The 16547-nt window shown below is 46.2% G+C and overlaps 1 protein-coding gene across 1 annotated transcript; it reads left to right on the forward strand.

The window, feature by feature from the left end:
- The first annotated feature begins 13432 nt into the window (after positions 1 to 13432).
- Positions 13433 to 14458, forward strand: LOC123181390 (protein DMP6-like). The gene has a single exon (XM_044593652.1). The coding sequence runs from the start codon at positions 13634 to 13636 to the stop codon at positions 14297 to 14299; it is 666 nt and encodes a 221-aa protein (XP_044449587.1). The 5' UTR covers positions 13433 to 13633; the 3' UTR covers positions 14300 to 14458.
- Positions 14459 to 16547: the final 2089 nt, after the last annotated feature.

Genomic DNA, 16547 nt, shown 5'->3' on the forward strand with positions numbered 1-16547 from the left:
GGGGGGAATAGGGAGGGGGTTGGAGTAAAAAAGGTTACTCCATTAACTGTTTTAGAGATCTGATAGGTCCGTTGTAAGGGAGTAAATTAAAAAAAATACTCCCTTATGGCATTTTAGAGGATCGGTTAGAAATGGTCATAGCTCTTTAAGGATCCATTCCCCCGACAAGTATTTTCAGACAAAGAAAATATTCAACTACCGTTTATATCAAACAACGAGTAGTATCATAAAACTAAAAACAATTTTGCTAAGCGCATCTAGATGTGCCATAAGGGCATTTCCAACATTGACAAGCAAATTGGCTCCAGCATCCGTCCGCAGACAAAAGGGAACCAGTCCGCGGACACGGGTGTGAGAGGCGGGCATCCAACGATGTCCGCATACATTTCAACCCGGGTTTCAACTAAATGGACGAAATTCATCAAATCCGGCGGAAATAATCAAAGTTTGGATAGAAAATATCACAAATCATCCATACATAGCATCCATATCTAGTACAATAATAGTTTAAATTCAACAAGATATAGTTGAAATTGAACGAGATTAATCAGATGCTCAACAAGTTCTTCATGAACGGATCATGTTGTCCCACACATACCGTCCCTTCAGCTTCATTCAACAGTGTATGTACATAAGTGACCGCCTCTCTATCCTGTGGTACATCACGACAGCATGTACGGGCGGCATAATGTGTAGATCAACATTGAATATATGAAGGATTCAATCAACAAGTTGAGGAAGAAGAAGCAAAACTTACGATCTCCTCTGCCATGTGCAATGGCCACCTTACCTCCAACCGACCAACCACGTCACAAAACATGGTGGCAGAGGTCTGGATGGCGTACCATCGATACGATAATGACTTCGTATTGCGATCATGCATGATGTGCATGTCGTAGGACCCAATGTGCTTTCGCGCGTGAAACAAATCATGCAAGCGCTACCAGACGAGCCCCCTTCTGCTCCTGCCTACGAAATCAGTGGATACGGACAACCGTGCATCACACAACAACTCATCGTCCATGATCGAGTACCCCCGCCATCCTTCGTACTCTTAAAAAAATGACATGGCACTCGAAATAAGCTCAATGGCATTTCACCGAGCATCTAGCGGGCATGGTGCCCTTCATGGACGCCATCTACACGGGCAGAGTGTACCTGGCTGCGGATGAGTCCTGTATGGACGGCACCATCGTGAAACGTGGGTAGGCGCGTCTTTGCTAGTTGCGGACATCTGACAATGCGTGTGGCAGACGAAGAGGTACAACGCCGACATCAAAGGAAGAGGGTGCAGATGCAAAGTAAGGGGCGGCATGGAGTGGAGCATAAGAGAATGGATCCGAGAGGGGATTTGAGTGGTCTGGGGGTGTCAGAGTCCTACGTGCCAGCGGTCCGGACTACCACAACCCCCCTCCCCACCCCCATCCCCACCCACCCACTTTGCTTTGAATTTGCGAGAAAATGTGCATCTAGACCGCCCAGCAGACCGGTCCAGACCCAATGGCACAACACGTCCGGACTACACGGTCCAAATGGTTGCGGGCGGTTTGAGGGTCGGCGTTGGAAATGCCCTGTGTATTTGATATCTAAGTCCACACTTAGATATTTTTTACATAAAATTGGACAATATTTCATCCAGTGAACAAAAAACCTAAAAGAAAACCTATTCCTACACTACCTTATACTTCATGGTGACCTCGTAGGCCATGTTGAGCTGGTCGACGGCACCCCGTCACTGTCATCACAGTTTTTATCGTCATCAGCTTGTCGTCGCCGGGGGGCTTCGAGCGGCGGAAGGGTGCGGTGTCGCAGCAGGGCTTTCCGGCAGCTGCCTGATGCTCGCAGATGATCCGCTTGGCTACCTCCCACGTCATGCATAGTGCGGCTATGGCCATCGACAACATGGGCAAGGAGAGGGCGGCGGTCCTTGGAGAAGGCAGCATTAGCAGCGGCGATCTCGCTGAGAGACCACTCTTCGTTGTACTTGGCCATCTCCTCGTCGAGGCGGCGGAGACGGCTCTTGCTTGTCTCTGCCGTCGTCGCGGAGTGGTCTAGGGCCAAGGCGTACGCCATGTCCGGGTCCGCTGCGATGTTTGGCGGCGGGAAGTCGGAGTCCGCAAACTCTTAGAGTTAATTGCGAAGTCAAAATTGCGTAAATTTGTAGTCTAAATATATTTTTTATTGAGCACTGCCAAGTATTTTGTTTCAGAAACCATTAACTAAACTTCTATGCAAACTAGTTTCTTACTTGTGCACCTAAGGTTAGCCCAAGTAGTACCAAAGTATCTAATGTGAGTTCAATAAATTAGCTTGGTGAAATGGGGATATAAATTTTGTTTGAAATGCATCGATTCATCTTTTAGATAACACTAGCAGGTCAATTGTGTAGTTCTCACATATACTTTATCCATGGGAAATATTATTCCATTTATGCCAATACTGTAGCAGTGAAAATAATTCAGTGTGGGGCCTCACCTTGCATGTGTACCACAAGCAACCCAGCAGTGTCACAACTAGGCATGTGGTGTCCATTTCAGCACTCTGCATAGCACTACCACGCAGCAGCTCAGTTTAGGCACTCCCGATCAGAAAAAGGATATGAAAACTTGTTGCATGGGAAAGGAAACTAATGCTGGTGTGGCAGCAGCCCCATTGCATGCCAAAGTTGAGCCCACCGCCATCACTTATCCACACGGGCGCCAGCGACGAATAATTGTACGGGCCTAGAGTGACTAGGATTCATTCCCAGCAAGATATGCCGGCCCCAATTCCCCAACCAATCGTCGTCAGGGCACCATGAATATTATTCTGAATAAAAAGGGGGCTTCTAGAGGTACTTATCTATCTATCGATCCATTTCCATTGCACAAAGGAAGTGCAGCGGCAAAAGTTGAGAGGACAGAGAAGGAACGTACGTGACTGGGAAGTAGTATAACTAACAGAAGCAGGAGCGATATGAAATCAAGCCTAGCTAGAAGGCCAGGATTAAGAGGAATGCGGAGAGATAAGTAAATGCAGGTATTAGGATCAAGGTATAATTAACCTAGACGACTTACACTGATGTACCATGTTTTTCCCCGTCGAAATGAGAAACGGATGAACTGAGTCCGTGAAAAGCAGATGCACGAGATCGATCACCACATCTCCCACGCCCTGGCCTACTGATGTTTCCCTCGCATCCCTTCTTCCGGTCGCCGCCGCCGCACGCACCGGGCGCCCTAATCTTGTCTCGTTTCTCCCGTCCTCCGTGGTACCAGGACCGCAGCAGTGACAGCCATGACCATGACCAGGACCACGAGCAGGTAGTTCTCCCATCTCATCCGCATGCAGGACCAGGACAAGGCTGCAACAGTGACAGCCACGGGAAGATGAGCCGAGAATCAATCTAGCTTCGCGCGTCTAGGTAGGTACTCTCTTGGATCAATGATGCTGAAGGGGATCCCATTACAGGCATGGGGTCACATCTCCTTTCAATCAAAGATGCAGCAGCCGCAAGCACCCGCCTTGAACCAATGGGCCTCATCAGATTAGGAGCGGCCTACCATAAACTCAACTCTGCCGTGTGCGCCACAGCTGACCTTGATCTGTTTGATCTGGGAGCCGGTTGCCTTTCCGCAAGGACCTTGCTGGCTTCCAAACTGGGCCGAGGTCTTTGAGCCGGGTTGGGCTTACGGGGCCGGAGGTCGTTTTTGGACCAGGGGCCGGTGTAATCAACGGCAACCTTCTCTGGGACAACAACAATGCATGGCCAATCGGAGACTGGGGCATTCCAGGCCCGTGCCAGCAACCGCTACCGCTTGGTGTAGCATGTGGATGTAGACGATCAGGAGCCTGGTGCGCGCGCGCTCGGCCACGGAGGCGCATGTGCTGCGTACATCTTTCGCGTGGGGCAGCACATAATTGCGTGTGCCTGCACGGTCCGATGGTTGGCGATGACGATGCCGCTCCGCGTAGCAGGTATGGGAGGCCTGGTCAGGTGCAGCAGGTCCGAGCACAACTCCATCACGTCAACATGGCCGACTGGATCTGCACGTAGCAAAAACACAACCCGTTGGTCACACGTACGTGTGCACAGGATCCATGCATGCAGCTGGTGAGATCCGACGTTGCCGGCAGATCAGATCGCGATGAGATTGTTCCCAGCCGTGGAGCGCAGAGACCCGCGTGGGCGTGGCGTTGCCTTTGCGATCCTGGCAGAAGGCCCGTGGCTCAAGTCCAAGGCTCCATGCCACGCGCGTACGTACGCATGGGCGTCTTGACAATAATGCTAAACATGCAAAGAGTTACAAGCAATTACACGCTGATTAGGATTTTTTTTCCATCTACTAATCAATCACGAACTTGTCCTTCCCTGATTTTAAGGGGGTGGGCCGTCTCCTCACACATTGACCAATCAAATTAACCTTCTTTGTTACCCGTAAAAAAAATTAATCTTTTTTATAAAACCTTGTAACTCGTTTGTACGTGTAGCATTACTCGTGTCTTGGTGAGTTATGCATGCACGTATGTATTGTATGTGCACATGGCCGTCTTCCTTGCTGCTCCTTCCATGCATGTAGTGGATGCGGCTGCTGGAACTTGTCGATGGAGGTAGCTCGGTGCGGTTGCGCAGTCGCCCGGAAGGTCGATGCTGCATCGGGAGGCGCGTACGTGTCCGTCGTCCGCGTACGCTGCAGAGGGAGGAGCGTGAGTCCTGCTGCGCGCTGCGGGGGGGAGGGTGCGCGTCGTCGGGGAGATGTCAGGGCTGGCCTGCGTGTGTGGCGTCCGCTCTTGAAGCCGGCCGCATGCAGCAGCGCCTGGTGTTGCGTAGTACGCTTGATTGGAGCCAAGTCTATGACTGCCAGCACGGGCCGGACGGATGATGATGGGGTGCCTTGACGAGGACTACCTGTTGTGCATCGCTGGATCGAAGCAGCTCTGGGTGTGGTCGACCATCGCCTCGGGACTCGGGTAGATCGATGTACTCTTGTAGATGAACGCGTGGGCATAGATGCCATGCATCTGTCGATGCTGGGTCGGAGTTGCTGTCCGGCCGTCGGGAGTTCCGCGTACCCGTACGCGATGGAAATCGCCGCATGCAGGAGCTACGCTGCTACGGCCTCACGTGATCGGACGTGCATGTCCTTCCCCAGCTGCTCGCAGTACTCCTTCCGTCTAGATGTATAAATCATCTTAGGTTATATACCATATGATCAAGACGGAGGGAAAAACGAAAAAACTTATTTTTTTTTACTAATTAATATCATTGCATGCAATGAATTAACCACTATATGTCGTGTTTGGTAATCCAAAGTCGTTGAAAACATGCACAACCTACTTTTTTATTGGTTGATATATCACGAAACAAGAAACAAGGTGAGAGTTAATGTATTGTGCCTAAATATTTTGGGATTATTTGCTTTTCGTAAGGTGACTTATACACATAAACGAAGGGAGTAGATCGGTGACTGCTTCCCGTGCTTGTCACCGGAAATTGATGTCGCCTAATTATCTGGTGGCGAAAAAAGATTTATCTACTATATAGAATTTTTTTTAATCAATCTTCTAATCTAAACTAGACAACCGATCTAATCTTTAATTGATCGGGTGCTGTGCCCCCCCCCGAGGAGAGGAGATTAATCTCCCCGAGGGCGGCGCGCTGCGGGAGTGATTGAATACCTGGAATCGGCGTCGTTAGACTAACCGTTCTAATACCATATAGAAAAAAGTACGATGGCTAAAATATCGTGTTATTCTGTTGTATTGATCTGACCTCGTATGGTGTATATATAGAAGTACATGGAAGAGAGACTTAGAGTAGAGGGTAAGTCATACATGATTTACGCCGATTCTATACATAACTCTTAATCTCCAACTTAAATATAATCTTTATCTATCTATCTATCTATAATAATAAAACGCCTTTTGCTTCTGGCAGCCCATCCAAAAAAATACCCATGAAGATGCTATAAATTACACACTATGTCATCCATAAGCGAAGAAAACGATTTGATTTTTCAGATCAAAAGTCAATGTCCAGCTTCGTTGTTTTGAAACCGACATAAGTTGCAGATCCACAAGCAGCAGAGTGGTTGACGTGTAGCTCCTCTAGCGAGGTTCGATCCCTAGCGTCCACACTACTTTTTAGTTCCCTTTTCTCACGCATGTCCTCCCCCATGTATGCATTCATGGGCGGGCCCATATGTGGGGCTTCACTCCTCTCATTTTTATTTTGTTTTTGTCTTTTCTTTTCTCATTCTGTTTTCTTTCTTTTTTAAATTAATTTGGGATTTTAAAATTCTAAAAGTTGCGAGTTTTTTTAAACTGATGTTCAAGAAATCATAAAATATACGTGATTTCACAAAAAAATTAGGAAATCATAATTTTTTCACAAATTCAAAAAATGTTGGTGGTTTTGCAAAACTGTTCGCAAAATAAAAAAATTACAATTTGGAAAAAAGGTCGGGAAATAAAATCATGTTCATGATATTGGAAAAATGATCGTGTATTCAACACATTCGCGAATCTGCAAAAAAAAGTCCATGAAATTTTAGAAATCACAAAAATAATACATTTTAAAATTTTAAAATTTTCACAATTTTAAAAAAAGTTCATCGATTCAAAAATTGTTTGTTGAGTCAAAAATGTTAATGAATTCGAAAACTCTTCATGCATTTACAAAAAAATTCAAAATTTCAAAATAAATGTTTGTTGATCCGAAAAAACTGTTTACCAATTCAAAAGTCTTTTATATCTAGGATTTGATTAGTTTTTCGAAAGTCATTATATGTCTTGGCGCTGAGAGTAGTTCGTGGCCGGTGAGATTTGTTTTTAAAGTTTTAAAAATCCCCTTGCGCGATATAATGACAAGTGTGGCATACACTGGCAACCTCACAGCCTTGGGATTTATCACGTTGAATGCATTGTGATCACGTGGACATTGCGACCATCATCGACGAGGGTGAGAAAAAAAGTAAGTCGCAACATGGTGAGGCACTGTGTTAGAATAGAGTACACTCATATATCAGGATATTGAGTCTCACTTATTTGGTTAGAGCATAATTTTTTTTGTCTCCCGTTGCAATGCACGTGCATATTTGCTAGTTACTCTAAACCCCACAAGTGTGCTAGCAATCTTCGTTAACATCATCCGCCTTTAGAACACACAATCAGTCCTAGACAACCGAAACCTAACATGCATCCTAGTTATACATCTAACAAAGTCCGCCCTCAACTTGCAACTGAGCCTATTTTTTTCCGTCTCAGTTGCAAGTACAATATCGACTCACAACTAAGGGTCAACCTTTACCCGGTTGCAAGTCAACCATCAGCTTGCAATCGAGGTCGTACCTTTTTTTTAATCCTAGTTGCATGTCCACCATTGACATGCAACTGTGCCCTTAATATTTTTTGACTAGATCCAAGTCAATTGACTCACAACTTGGCCCGATGCTTTTTTTTTCTCCACTTGCAAGTTCACCCTCGACTTGCAACTGAGCTCCATGATTCTTTTATATCGCAGCTGTGGCCGACTCTTTTTTTCTTCGCATTAGTTGCAAGTCCGTCCTCAACTTGCAGCTGGGCCTGGCTCTTTTGTCTCATTTGCAAGTTCATCATCGACTCACAAGTAGCAACTAAGGGTTGATTTTTTTTCTCAGGTGCAAGTCAACCATCGACTTGTAACTGGGCACATACCTTTTTTTTATCCTAATTGCAAGACAACCATTCACTCACAAACTAGCCTCTCGATTATTTTTATCGCAGTTACAAGTCAACCAATGACACACAATTGGGCCCGACCATTTTTTATGTCACAGCTGCAAGCCCATCATTGACATGCAACCGGACCCTTGATCCTTTTCATGCCCCAGTTGCAAGTACACCCTTGACCCGCAACTAGGCCCAATGTTTGAGGCCGATTGTTCCTGCTTTAATTTTTTTTAGTGGTTGTTTCATTATCAAATTTCGACTAAGTGGTTGTTTAGCAAAAAGAACAGAAAATGCATTTGATTACTGCAAAAAGTATGTTGAACGTATATTACAAAAAAAGTCAATGTACATTTAAAAACATGTTCACCCTGTTTGAGAAATTGTTCACCATGTCCACAAAAATATGTTCGCTTCTTTGGAAGGTTATTTACAATCTTAGAAAAGATTCACGTTTCAAAATTATTCACTTTAAAAAAATGTGGTTTGAACTTTCAGAAAAATATCTTACATGTGCCGCTGCAGATGACTTTTTTTTTGCTCTTCGCTGCGTATTTGCACCAAATCTATAATCATCTCGTCTGGCTAGCCGGGCATGCTCAAAGAAAGGAGGCCTTGTGTTCGAACGTGGCCCACTTTTTTGGGATTTTAATCCTTTGAACTGCAAATGGGCTGGACCTCCCGTTCTTACGGGCTGGACAAGGTAAGCACGAGAATAAACAGAAAACAAACAAAAGGCCACAAATAAAACTTAGATATGTCCCCAAAAAAAACATAGATGAGTCTTGGTTACTCAAAGAAAAAGAAAAAGATCTAGATAAATGTTAGACACACCCTAGGAATTAACCCTTTATGGAAACAAACTCTCCCTTGACCATGTGGCAGACAGTCTTTCTTTTAAAATAGTATCAGAGATCTCCATGGCAATTTCTGTCTCCAACTAAATTTACTGGCAACTGGTTTTCTCGTGTAGGCGTGTAGCACGTACTAGTTCATCCCGCAAAAAAAAAAAAAAAAACCATCAACACGTAAGCTTGTATAGCTGGATAACACGTACATGTCCATCTCATCGTTCATATTCTCTCTCATGCCTAAAAGTTGCAAAGCAGCGGCATGAGTCTTACTAATCACGATTAGGTCTTCTGCATCTTCGCAGATAATCGGTAAGCACCTTTGTGTATACGGCATTAGATGGAACAGAAGCTAACTATGGTGATGGGCTACGATTGGACAACTAGCTTTTGAGGCAAGTTGCACACCAGTCAAGATATACTTCGGGTAAATCCCCCACATCTTCGTGTTGCAAGCACATCTTAGCGGCTGTGATCCAGAACACAAATTAATATCGTTAAGACCCCGAGCACAAATATAAGGTTGTGAGAGTCAAGACCTCATACCTATGCATGTTTTTAAATACTAGTGTGTACACCTCTAAGGTTGTTAAAGGTCCGGTCGAAAAATTGAAATTTAATTTGTTAATAAAGATTTGCCATAGTCTTTATCATAGTGCACATCCTCTCGTGGGTTCCATAACTCAGGGTCATTCCTTGAGGAAAAGCCACAAAACGATTGCTATCCAAACCAAATCTCAAAGGCCATAAGGGGCTAGAATGTATATCATGAGAAGCACACGCCTCAGTAATCTGGGTTGGGTGGAAATCCGAAGTTGAGACAAAAGCCAACCCAACATGTCTTTCAGTAGTACTGGGAGCAGTTTTCTTGATGGCCAGGTCCAATTCATCAATGGCACCATCCTCATTATTATGCAAATCTTTATCCATAGGGTCAGTTCCCTCTTAAGCATCTTTATCCACATCAATATCCACATGCCTTCAATCCTCATTGGGATCATCACTACCATATTTCTCAAAACCTTCCACAAAGAAGGAAAGACGATAGAACTTTTTTTCATTTCCACCAACCCCTCAAAAGTAATTTTGGTTGGATCCCTACAAACAATTTTAACTGTCAGTCTCATAAAAGTTTCTTTTCATCATTCCATTCTAGTCCACATCCACCAAAGTTCCAAAACAGGACGCAATTTCAGCTAGCACCTTCCAAGAATACTATTTAGGAGGGATCCCTTTAACCTTAACCCAAGCTTCAACTAGCTCACCGAAGTTTCACAAAAAAAATAGCTCACTGAAGGGATCAATTAAACTAATCCATTCCACCACATTAACAGAAACACCATCAATAGGCAAGTGAAAAGTTGGGAATTCAATATGATCTTCCACCTTCTTCCTTGGGGGAAACTTGGCTAGAAATGACTTGGGAGAAATTGAACGAATATTCCATGGCCACTTGTTTATTTTTGCAAAAGATGCCATCCAGATTTTTAACCAGGTCATCATTGAAAATCTCTCCTTTAACCACATTGACCACTCCATAATATTTGAAATTAAGCCATTTTGTTTCATCCCTAGCAGGCAGTTCCAAATGATAAACCCTAAACCTAGAGCAGAGCTACCAAAATATGCAACCACAGTGTGTAACCGAGTCCAACCAATGCAGTTATTCACATTATAAACTTCCAAGCCAAAGATGAACAGATCTTGGAGCTAATGTAATTACCCACATAGTGGCCTACACCACCACAAATAAAGCATATCATATCTTTATAATTGGGAATCAATATATGTCTAGTAGGCTTAGGCGGAGGAGGAACAACATCCAGTCGCCGAGAGTTTTATTTTCTTCTTTTTTAGTTGAGCCAATCGTTGAGAGCTTTGGCATGGGGGAGGTGATGAAGTAGGCACATCTAAACCCGCAAAAGCTTTTTGTTAAAAACATCTCTAGAAGATCCCGCAAACCAGGCCATCTGGTATAATAACCGCCGGTTTGCGGGATTCATCCCGTATACCCGTCCAGACTAGATCCTCCAAATACGGCCATCCCGATTTTTTTTTGTGGGATCCAGAATTTGTGATCCCATGTCCTCCATATCTACGGGATTTCACCCGATTTTGCCGGCCCCCTTTTCCATGGCGCAAACCCACTTCTGCCGGCTTCAGTTCCCACCTCGACTCCCCGCCACCGCCGCCGCACATCCCCGCCACTTATTACTTGACCCCGCTGCCCAGCGCCGCCCAAAAGCTCCTTCGACCCGCGTCGCGCCTATTCCACCTAGTTTCGGCTGCGGGGGTGCCCATTTGTGCCCGCGGCTCGTGGACGCCACCGCCTCCATGTATCCGCTCGGAGCTCGACGCGCGGGCTTGTAGCTTCGGATCTGTTTGGTTCTGGTGGTTGTGAGCGGCACGCATCGGAAGAAGAGGGTCGCACGACTTTGCTTTGGCCAGCGGGGAGAAGAAAGGGGAGGCGCGACCGGGGTTTGCTTCAGCTGGCGGGGGAGAAGAAAGATGCGGCGAGGCTTTGCTTTGGCGGGTGAGGGAGAAGAAATGGGCGGAACAGCTTTGCTCTGGGCGAGGTATGTCCAACACCCGCGGTTTCATGCTCGATTTGGCCAGAGTAGGTTCGGGTGAAATTCATGGCCATTTTGTGTGCATTTTGTAGATGGATTGGAGTTCATCCTCGTTGTATTCATCTGATGATTCAGACATAGAAGAGATGATCCTCGACGACGACGTCGACAACCTAGTGTTGTTGCATCTCGTGGAATCAGTTGAGGCGAGGCATAAGAATAAGCGGCGTGGATCCATGGTTGGTCGGCTATGCATTCCCAGCAACCGAGCTCTCAGCGACAAGATTCTCATGAAAGACTACTTCGCCGAGGTACCGACATATCAGGCTCACCTCTTTCGTAGGTGATACCAAATGCGCAGGTCACTTTTCGTCCACATCGCCGAGGCTTGCGAGCAAAGTTGTCGTTTCTTCACTTGGCGTAGGAATGTCGCCTGTTTGGTTGGCTTTAGCATATCAAAAAATATCAGCGGCGATGAGAGTGATTGCATATGGTGTGCCCGCCGACTACGTGGACGAATATCTTCGCATTGGTGAAGGTACCACTATCAAATGTGGCTGTCTCTTTGCGAAGATAATGATCCGGGTTTTTGGCCCGGAGTACCTTCGAGCACCAAACGAAGAAGACACAAAGAAGCTCATGGCAATGAACGAAGCAAGGGGATGCATGGGCATGCTTGATAGTATTGATTGTATGCATTGGAGGTGGAGCGCTGCCCGGTGGCTTGGGTAGGGCAATACACCAGCCACAAACGTAAACCCACAATCGTGCTTGAAGCCGTGGCTTCACATGATCTATGGATTTGGCATTGCTTCTTAGGTATGTCCGTTTCTCTCAATGATATCAATGTTTTGCAGCGCTCTCATTTATTTGCTCAGCTAGTTAGTGGCAAAGCTCCGGCTTGCAACTATACCATCAATGGTTATGACTATACCTTGGGGTACTATCCTGCCGATGGTATTTATCCTTCATGGTCAACATTTGTGAAGACCATTAGTGACCGCAAAATGAAGAATTGAGAATTTTTGGCCGAATCGCAAGAAGCTTGTCGAAAGGGTATTGAGAGCGCATTTGGTGTGTTGCAAGCTCGATTTGCCATTATTTGAGGTTCTACTCGCTTCTGGGGTAAAAGAAAATCCCTCAGAAACATCATGACTGCTTGTGTAATTTTACACAACATGATCGCCAAGGATGAGAGGAATTTGGGCATGGAGTACAACTATGACAATCTTGATAGCCGTGTGAAGCCTGCCAGGGACGTAGATGAGATCACTGCATTTCTTGAGACCTACCGGAAGACCGAGAGCCGTGATTCACATAACCAACTCCAACATGATCTTATTGAGCATCGGTGGCAACTGTACAGGGGCAATTAGATCCCCATTTTTATTCATTTCTATCGTGCGAGATTTAAACAATTTGGTATTATAATAATTATTTAAATTTGAACATTTGTTGTATTGTGAATCGCTTTTTGAACAATTTACATATTCGTATGTTGAATTAATATTATGATTGTATTCGGTTCATATCATTGAAATGTGTAATTTGTTTGCTGCTATGCAAAATTTACGGTCCCGCGAGCGTTCCGCCGAAGCGCTCGCGGCAGCGTAATTTTTTTTTTACGGACGCCCTTATACTCGTTTCGCTTGGCGTCCGGTTGCTAGAGATGCTTTTACCCGAGATCGTATAGACATCGTGTCCTTGTGGCGCGGTAGTGGGCCGCACACATGCAGCTGGCACGACACGGACGCACGTCTACCCGCTCAAAGTCTTTGCCTAAATCCAATAGTAATACGCATCGTGCCAAAGCCTTTCACGCACACAAAAACGCACTGGACGCCATGCACGGTACGGATAATGATTCTCCATCTACCTAGTACTCCCTTCGTTCTGAATTACTTGTCTTGGATTTGTCTAGATACAGAGGTATCTAGCACTAAAATGAGTCTAGATACATCCGTATCTAGACAAATCCAAGACAAGTAATTCGGAACGGGGGGAGTACCGTATTTGCTTAATAGCCAACGTGCACAGTAATGGCTATCTACTATAGGTGTATAACTAAGCGTGTTGGCGTAATCGCGTTGCCCCTTGCGTTACTCAACTGCGCGCGCGGCTGTGCTAGTGTTACGTGGCCACTGGCTGGGAGTGCAGCCGGAAGCAACCCAAGGCAATTAGGCTTTGACTTGAAGCGGCAAAGGGTCGGGTCGCGTCCCGCGTTTCGGTCCACCTCTCTTGCAAGCAACGGCCAAAACCTCCACCGATTTGTGTCGGTTTCAATCAAGGTTCCTGTTTCTTGCAAGCCAAGCGCAAGCGCCCGCCGGCCAGCCGCAAACGCCCCGGCAAGCTCCACCCATGTCGTCACGCCGCGCGCGGCATTCCCTGAAACCCCCTTTAAATCCCTTCCCCGTTGCACCGGCTGTCACAGATCATTCGCGTTCCCCTGCCTCTCCTTCCGGTTTATTCATCATAGGCAAGATTCTTTCTTCCAGAGCGTAGATTGTAGCGAGTCCGGCAGCGGCAATGGCGGCGGCGCAGAACGAGGTGGTGGCGCGGCAGGGGCGCGAGGACGAGGTCCACGGCGTCGACGAGGAGCGGCCACTCCTGGCGAGGCCGCCGGCCGTCCGTGACGACCCAGGCGACGGGCTGAGCCCGATGCAGAGGGCCATCAGCCAGACGTACCAGAGCACGGCGCACCTGGCCACGCTGCTGCCCACGGGCACCGTCATGGCGTTCCAGCTGCTGTCCCCGATCGTCACGGACCAGGGCCACTGCGTGCGCGCCAACCGCGCCATGGCCGGCGCGCTCGTCGCGCTCTGCGGCCTCTCCTGCTTCGCGCTCAGCTTCACCGACAGCTTCCGGGACGCCAAGGGCGCCGTGCGCTACGGCTTCGCCACGCGCCGCGGGCTCTGGGTCATCGACGGCGGCGCGCCGCTCGACCCGCAGGCCGCAGCAGCCTACAGGCTGCGCTTCCTCGACCTCGTACACGCCGTCGTCACCGTCATGGTCTTCGTGGCCGTCGCGCTCTTCGACCACAACGTCGTGTCCTGCTTCTACCCCGTGCCGTCCGAGGATGCCGTGCAGGTGCTCACCGTGCTGCCCATCGCCATCGGGGTGGTCGGGAGCATGCTCTTCGTCACCTTCCCGACCACACGCCACGGCATCGGCTTCCCGCTCTCGCAGCATTGATTCCCGAATGCTGCCCTTCCTACTATTCGACGATTAATTCTTCTTCTCTCTTGTATAAAACATGGCAACCTCTCGGCCGTGCGCCAAGGGCGAGAGGGAGTACAAGTGCCAGGCGGTAAAGAGTAAATATACGATGCTTTTTTTAAAAAATGTCCCTCATATTTTGCCTCAGGTTCGGTCTGAAAGACCCCCATCCCAAATTGACTCGTTCGATCTGAAAAACTCCCATGCGGAACGTTCCCTACTGGCTCATCTGGCACATAAAGCAGTCAGCCCAAAATACAGAAGAAGAAAAAAATGTCAGGCACAGCCCATTGCATACTGTTACGCTCAAAAGAAGCCCCAAATCAAACAAAAAACAAATGAGAAAAAAACAAGGGGACCTTGCAAAACAGAATTATTGCCATGATATATAAATGAAAATTGCTGGCCACACCGAACCTCCCACCTCTACCTTGTTTGATCCACGAAAACATACTGCAAAATATATGTCATTTGTGATCTAAAAACACAAATGTCCATGACAAAACTAGATGATTTGCGCAAGAAATAATTATTTTTTGCCATTATCACACTGCTTTGCCATTGCAATAAAATTTCAGAAAAAATGGCATGACAAAACAAACTACTTACCATGGCATGTTGCTATCCTCGGTAAATGTCCATGGACAAAAAATGTTCATGGACTATAGCATTTCTTTACTGAACACAAAATGTCGAAGGTGAAAAGTACATGGTTTTTGCATATAAAAAGCAAAAAAAGTATGATGCAAGTAGTTTGCCATGGCAAACAAAGAATTCAGAAAAATGCCATGGCAAACATGTGATAATTAACATGGCATAATTTGATATTATGAGATAGATTTTTTTTGCCATTATCAATTGTTAAATTTACCATGGTTAAACCTAAAAAAATACAGTGATAAATAAACTAACTTGCCATGGCGAGTTACCAAATTTTCCATGATCGATACACTAAATTTGCCATCATCCGTTAACTAAATTAGCCATGGTATATGTATTTGCCATGGTGTAGTTAAAAACTAATTTTTCCATGGCAAGACTAGTTGTTCTTTGCCATGCTATGAAACTAGAATTGCCATGGCAATAAAACTAAAATCTGTCATGTATGCTAAAGTAAATTTGCCATGGGGATGAAGGTAAATTTGCCACTGCAAATTAAATTTTTTAAAAATTCCATGGTAGGAAAATATAAGTTTTGCCATAGGGATAAATGTAAAATTCCCATGGCAAAAATTAGAAAAATAAACTTTTGAGGGAAAGAAAATTAAAATTTTCCATGGAAATTAAGGTTAATTTACAATGCTAAAAATTTAAAACATAGTCATGTTGTCACAAGGTAAAAATGTTATGATAAATTTTCATACATTTGTCGTGTGACTATTCCCAAGGAAACGTGTTCAGGTTTTTCTATGCTGTATGAGACACACTTTTTTGAAAAAATTGTCATATGATTGAGGGAGTCCTGGATAGGGGGGTCCTCGGACTGCCGGCCTATCTCTCATGAGCCGGACTAGTGGACGACTCCAGATTCTATTAAGGAAGTGCGAGCTTCAGGTGACTCTATGTTCCGAAAGGAAAGCTCCGAAAACTTGGCGTACACTTCCAGGCAAGATAGATGGCACACACATTTTTATCCCCTGATGGCAATCGACTATGTGTAACCCTAGGTACCCATGGTGTCTATCTAAACCAGAGGGCTTAGTCCGTTGAGGCCAAAACCATCCCACTATTCATCTAGGGTTTAGTTCATCCGATATCGAGGGAGATCAACTCTGTAACCATCATACACACATCAATATAAACAAGCAGAACGTAGGGCTTTACCTCTTCGAGAGGGCCCGAACCTGGGTAAAGACCGTGCCCTTTGTCTCTTGTTACCAATTGTTCCAATATACACAGCTCGGGACCCCCTACCCGAGATCCGCTGGTTTTGACACTGACATTGGTGCTTTCATTGAGAGTTTCGCTGTGAAGATCGCCGAAGGATCGATGAACCGCTTAATCATCAATGACGGCATCAGCACCGGGGACATCTTCGCCCCCAGTCAGCTACTCGCGTTCGGCAGCGTCGTGCTGCACGCCAATTCGGCCAATCACCTTGACCAGGTCGACAGCTTCACCCCGGAGCAGCAGATCAAGTTCGGCAGCCTCGAGTACGTCGCCGATTCCCGAGGCGATCTGGTCATTAATAAATTATCAGCCTCGCCCGAGGAACCTGCAAACC

Source organism: Triticum aestivum, chromosome 1A (assembly GCF_018294505.1).
Source record: "Triticum aestivum cultivar Chinese Spring chromosome 1A, IWGSC CS RefSeq v2.1, whole genome shotgun sequence".
NCBI lineage: Eukaryota > Viridiplantae > Streptophyta > Magnoliopsida > Poales > Poaceae > Triticum > Triticum aestivum.

Excerpts from the sequence above, each read along its gene's own strand:
- LOC123181390 (XM_044593652.1), top strand. The coding sequence starts at position 13,634 with ATGGCGGCGGCGCAGAACGAGGTGGTGGCGCGGCAGGGGCGCGAGGAC.